The 5,936-nt window shown below is 42.5% G+C and overlaps 4 protein-coding genes across 4 annotated transcripts; 2 read left to right on the top strand and 2 right to left on the bottom strand.

Annotated features, from left to right (window-relative positions):
• Positions 1–3: 3 nt before the first annotated feature.
• DI09_198p40 (uncharacterized protein) lies at positions 4–968 on the bottom strand (the record flags this gene model as incomplete). The annotated part of the gene is made up of 2 exons (XM_013383246.1): positions 4–623; positions 854–968. 2 exons carry the CDS (start codon positions 966–968, stop codon positions 4–6), a joined length of 735 nt encoding a protein of 244 aa, XP_013238700.1.
• A 91-nt stretch (positions 969–1,059) lies between these two features.
• Positions 1,060–1,967, top strand: DI09_198p30 (XPG domain-containing protein; the record flags this gene model as incomplete). Its single annotated transcript, XM_013383245.1, has 3 exons — positions 1,060–1,362; positions 1,471–1,623; positions 1,659–1,967. 3 exons carry the CDS (start codon positions 1,060–1,062, stop codon positions 1,965–1,967), a joined length of 765 nt encoding a protein of 254 aa, XP_013238699.1.
• A 227-nt stretch (positions 1,968–2,194) lies between these two features.
• On the bottom strand, positions 2,195–2,650 carry DI09_198p20 (uncharacterized protein; the record flags this gene model as incomplete). The annotated part of the gene is made up of 1 exon (XM_013383244.1): positions 2,195–2,650. The coding sequence occupies one exon, from the start codon at positions 2,648–2,650 to the stop codon at positions 2,195–2,197; it is 456 nt and encodes a 151-aa protein (XP_013238698.1).
• A 131-nt stretch (positions 2,651–2,781) lies between these two features.
• On the top strand, positions 2,782–5,340 carry DI09_198p10 (uncharacterized protein; the record flags this gene model as incomplete). The annotated part of the gene is made up of 9 exons (XM_013383243.1): positions 2,782–2,982; positions 3,008–3,317; positions 3,346–3,524; positions 3,555–4,187; positions 4,234–4,299; positions 4,329–4,678; positions 4,705–4,829; positions 4,869–5,044; positions 5,074–5,340. The coding sequence occupies 9 exons, from the start codon at positions 2,782–2,784 to the stop codon at positions 5,338–5,340; spliced, it is 2,307 nt and encodes a 768-aa protein (XP_013238697.1).
• Positions 5,341–5,936: the final 596 nt, after the last annotated feature.

Raw genomic sequence — 5,936 nt, 5'->3', positions numbered from 1 at the left:
CGATTATTCCCGCTTCAAAAATACCGAATTCGCCTCCAGGCAAAATGCCAGATCAAGCATGGAGACCGGATATTGGATAGAAAGCGAGCTCGACAGATTTGGCTCCTGTTCGCTGAAAGCCCCAGGCTGATCTTTCTCCGTGTGTTCCTTTGAGTTGTAGATAATAAATCGCGGGAATAATCGCGACATCGTCTGGCATATCGGGATGGAGAGGTTTGACAGGAACTTTGAAAGCTTGGGCCCATAGGATTTCTCTCCCATCTCCTTTTCAAATAGATCTTGCTGAAATCTTTCCTCTTTCACATCATTGAGAACGATCTGCCTTGAATCTACCAACATTGTGGGTGAAATGGATATTCTTTGCGCTGACAAAGGCTGATCTTGGCGACAATTGTTGATGTCAATACAAAAATAGGGACTTTCACATTTAATATTTAAATAACTATTGAAGCCTATTGAAAGTAAAGACAAAGAAGGCGAATTGGTTGTGATTTCATGGATATTTACATATTCGCCATCAGAGTAATAAAGGGAAGCCGAGGCCTCCGGTGAATCGGATTCGTGCCTGTCGGCGTATAGCAGAGGAACCTCCTCTTGCTCGTGATTTGGAAATCTGTGGACACCTATTGTTCAAATAAACAAAATTTTATAGATTGTCCCAATTTTATTCCAATAAAAGAAATAGGGGGGAGCGGGAGGCAGCTGCTCGAGAAAAGCTCGCTCATCTGCAAAGACCGATCTGCCAATTTGCAATATGGCAAAGTGCTAAATGGAAGAGTGAAAATTTTCGGTATTTGCAATTTATTCCTCATGGGCATTCACGGCTTATCAAAGGTCATCAGCGAATGCGCACCTCGCGCCATTAAACAGCATAACATTGGCGAATATTTTGGCCGCAAGATAGCAATTGATGCCTCCATGTCGATATACCAGTTTTTAATTGCCGTTCGATCTGAGGATGGGTCCATGTTGGCGGACGAAAATGGAAAGACAACAAGGTTCAACACTGCCTAGTTTACATGTAGTCATCTTATGGGACTTTTTTATCGAACCATTAGAATGATTGAATGTGGGATCAAACCCGTGTACGTATTTGATGGGGCTCCTCCAAAGCTCAAGACCGCCGAAGTAAGGGTTCCATCTCATTTCACAAAGTTAGATGATCGTCTAGCGAAAAGGGAGGAAGCAAACAAAGAAATCTTGAGCGCACAAGCTTCTGGTACCGCTATTTTGATCTTTTATTTACTATCAGACCAGCCCGAGGTTGTTGGAAAGTTTATGAAACGCACTGTAAAGGTAACAAAGGAACATATTGCAGAGGCAAAGAAACTATTAACGCTTATGGGCGTTCCATTCATACAAGTACGCGGGGGTTTTATCATCTTTTTTAGGCCCCTGGGGAGGCGGAGGCCCAATGTGCAGCGATGGCCAAGGCTGGACTGGTACCCTTTAAAATTACCTGAACTTTAGGTTTTTGCCACAGGATCGGAGGATATGGATACCCTTACCTTTGGATCTCCTATACTTCTTCGAAATTTAACATTCAGCGAAGCCCGCAAAATACCTATCACCGAAATGCATTTAGATGAGGTATTGGTCGGATTAGGCATGGCCATGGATCAGGTGTGACGCGTCACATTTTCATCAATACTGTGTAGTTTATCGACCTTTGTATATTGCTTGGCTGTGATTATTGTGATTCCATAAAGGGTATAGGTCCCCAAAAGGCAATCAAATTGATTCGTGAGCATGGCTCGCTTGAGAAGATTATTTCGCACTTGAAGGAAAATCCATCTTCAAAGCACGTTGTTCCGGAAAACTTTCCTTTTCAAGAGGCGAGAATCCTCTTTCAGCAGCCCTCGGTTTTAGATGCAGCTGAATTTGAGTCCCTGTTAAAGCCGAGCGTCGTTTCGCAGGATGAATTGATCGCCTTTTTGGTCACTGAGAAGGGATTCAGGTACTCATGATCTCAATATTTATCTATTAGCGAGGAGAGAATTCGATCTGGGATCAAAAAGCTTGAAAAGAACATGACACAGTCGACCCAATGCCGAATTGACTCTTTTTTCAAAAAAAGCAACAATTCAACAAGCAGAATATCGGATACCACCGGCCCTTCTACGGTTACTCAAGTCCATATATTAATGAATTAGGGATCGGCAACCAAGAATAAGAGGGCGAAAAAATAAATTTATTAAATTGGTGATGTGGCAGCAGGCGAAAAGCTCATATTTAAATCGGAGAATTTAAGTTGCTGTTCCCGCTGATATTCATAGTAAAGGGGGAACCCAAGAAGAAATGTTGACGTGATGGAAACCCATGCAAATTTTCTGGAAAAATACAAAAAATTAATCACCAGAGCCCTTGAGCGGGTGAAAAGAGAAAAGAGGTAAACCCTGACGTCATATGGTATCATATATTTAAGCGCCTTTACTCGATCAACGATGCTTTCGTTTTCGATTGAACAAACGGAGTGGCGATCATCATCATCATGGTCGCCAAAGCCTATCAGAGAAGTTTTGGATTGTTCGTTCAACAGGTATTCATCATCTGAAGCATCGGTAAAATCGCTGTCATCCGAATTTGTCAGCACAGATGCCCTGGGATCCTGAGCATGTATATTGTCATGAATTTCGTGCACACGGACCATATTGGAAAAAAGATTAAAAGTTGTAAAAACGGCCCAAGTTCAAATTAGCATTGAAAACGGTCCCCATTCAACAAATCTGAATCTGATTGACTTTTACATTGCCATTGGACAGGACTATGGTCTGATCTATGATGCATAAAGTTCTTGAAAGGGCCACTTTTCTTTTCTACGCCATCGCATCGTATTTGATGACCCATACACAGAACATTTTCGTTGCCACTCACCAGCTTCCATGGGTGGTTGTGGTCCAGTCTGAAGATCCGTTAGAATTTGTGATCAAGAAGAGCGACGAGTCAAGTGGCCTATATTCGGGATTGCATTCACTGTCTAAGGTACTGGATTTTAGCTCAACATTAGACCAAGGATTTGATATTTGTTGGCACGCTGGGAAATCTCCCGGCAACCCTATCTAGCTCAAATCTTGAGCACATCAAAGCAAAGCTGCTTGAGCCTCCTTATAATTCGATTGCCATTTTGGCACCTCCAAATATCGTCGAGGGACATGAAATTTATTCGACGTTGATTTTGCGCCCTCTTTTGCATTATGTGATCTCGAATGCAATTATTGCTAAATCTGAGGACGAATATTCTAGCTGGGATTCGTTTGTCAAGCTGAATGCTCTTTTTGCTGAAAGCATCGCTTCTTTGATTAAAAAGGATGATATTGGTATAGGCAACGCCTCTTAATTACCTAGTCTGGGCGATTGATTACAAGCTTATTTTGCTGCCAAATCTGATCCATAACATCAATCGCGATGCTGTTCTTGGATACTTTCACTATGCCCCGTTCCCCAGTTCCGAAATATTGAGATGTGTTCCCCAAAGAAAGGACATAATGTCTGGGCTGCTTGGGACTACTCTCGTTGGATTTCAAGTTACCACCTAATCGATCCTAACGATGTAGCATTATTCATATGCAAGCCACTTTCTCAGCTGCTGTACTCGTCTTTTGGGGTTAGAAACCTTTCCCACTGGAGTCAATTTTAACGACCGCACAATTTCGGTTGGCATCTTCCCTACGGGAGTCAATGTTGAGGAGATAGCGTCACTTCGAGACTCTTCTGCTGTGCAGGAAAATATGAAAACCCTTAGAGACTCTTTTTGCACAAAAAAGATCATCATTGGCCACGAGCGGCCATCTCAAATCAATGGGGTGTGGCACAAGCTTTGCTCTTTTGAAAAATTCATTGAAAAGTACCCGGACTTGGCAAAAAATACGATTTTGATTCAAATTACATCGAAAAACACGCTTTCCGAGTCCTCAAAAACCGAAGACAAAACATTCGAATTTGTTTCCAAGATAAACGCAAAATATGGGTCCATAGACCACCAGCCGATTCATTATTTTACGCATCTATTTGAAAGAGAAAATTTTTTGGCTGCTTTGGCAGAAGCGGATGTTTGTGTGATCACTTCTGAAAGAGATTCTACCAATAATTTGGCATTCGAATATGTGCTTTGCCAGAAGCAACGTCAAAGCCCACTAATAATCAGTGAGCTGATTGGAAATGCAGCCAATTTTACCACGGCCCTGCAAGTAAATCCATGGGATTATCAGGTTTGAGTTCCCCCGTTACGGTTAGGGTGTTGCAGATAGTATTTATAAAGCCCTCACCATGTCAACAAAGGAAAAGGCTTTTCGATTTGAGGTACCTTGGAGCTTTCTTGATTTTCCCAGCAATTGTACAGAAATGTCGTCACTTGCAATATCAATGATTGGGGAACTATTTTCTTGAACGAATTGCAAGATCTTTCAGCTGCCATCAGTTTTACCAAGACCATTCACCTGGAAAGCTCTCTAATTGTGGCAGAGTATTGCAAGGCCAAGGAATGTCTTTTACTGCTCGATTATGATGGGACGCTGGTTGACATACAACCTGTGCCATCAGCAGCCACTCCTACTGCAAGATTGCTGTCCGTTCTTGAGCGGTTAGCTGGTAACGAAAAAACTCATATTTTTTTGATATCTGGAAGAGATCAGCAAACACTTGACGAATGGCTGGGGCACATTGCAAATCTTGGATTCAGGTGTGCTTTTATATGCAATTTTTTAGTGCAGAGCATGGGTGCTTTTTGAAGATGCCAGGAGAGCTCTGGGTTAATCAATTGGAGGAATTGGATATTTCGTGGAAGACCGATATCCTTTCGGTTTTCGAATATTATACTGAAAGAACACCAGGTATGGCCTTTATACCAATTTTTAGGCTCGTTTATTGAGCACAAGCGATCCTCGATTACTTGGCATTTTCGTCTGGCCGACCCGGATTATGGGTAACTTGGGATGATGTTGTAACGTTAAGATCTTGGCAGGCCAATGAATGCCTAAATCATCTTGAAAGTCTTATTGCTGGAAAGGGCGAGTTGGAAATCCTGCCCGGGAAGAAAAATTTAGAGGTACCATTAAAGACTTGTCCCAATCATAGGTGCGACCAAAGCTGGTCAACAAGGGCCAAGTTATATCTCGCCTATGCCAAATGTATCCTGAATCCGATTTTATCTTTTGTGTTGGAGACGATAGAACGGATGAGGATATGTTCAAGTGCTTGAAGAAACTTGGCAAACATGCTTATGATTCTACATTTTCGTGTACCGTTGGTGCCAAGCCGAATTCAACGCAAGCAAAGTATTTTCTACGTTCTCCAAACGAAGTCCTAAATGTACTGCAACTGCTTGCCTTTCAACCAAACTAATGCCTTTAAATCTCTTGCAATGATTACTAATAAATTTCGAATGCTAAGGTCAAGTAGAAACTTTATTTCGAATGCTAGGGTCAAGTAGAAACTTTAGTCCTCTGACGGTCGTCAACATGGCAAGAAGAATTTGGGGGCATTTCTTTGGTGACAATCTTTAGTGGCACCACGGCAGGAAGGATAAAGTGATTGTCGCAATGTGGGCAATATTCGTCAGAGTCCTGATCAAAATCAGACAGGTCTTTCCTGAACACTTTTCGGCATTTTTTGCATGCAAAGCACAACTCGATCGTTTTGCTTAATGCGTGGCTACCTGCAGTTGCTTCCTCGTGACATTGGGGACAGTCAAACCACCCTTTACAGCAGGGAGCCCTAACGGAAACCTGGGCATTGATAATGTGCTTGCACATTTAAAATGGAACGACATGAATTAGTAAAATTTAATAACATAAAATTATAGGGGCCTGCTTAACAAATCAATCATCACATATCCATTCCCATGCCGCCCATGCCACCCATGCCACCCATGCCACCCATGCCACCCATGCCACCCATGCCACCCATACCGCCCATTCTACCTGAGGGCTCTGAAACCG

The sequence above is a fragment of the Mitosporidium daphniae genome (genome assembly GCF_000760515.2).
Source record: "Mitosporidium daphniae strain UGP3 chromosome Unknown contig-198, whole genome shotgun sequence".
Lineage (NCBI taxonomy): Eukaryota > Fungi > Microsporidia > Mitosporidium > Mitosporidium daphniae.
The sequence above is the reverse complement of the archived record's forward strand: the minus strand, read 5'-3'. Positions and strand labels throughout refer to the sequence as shown.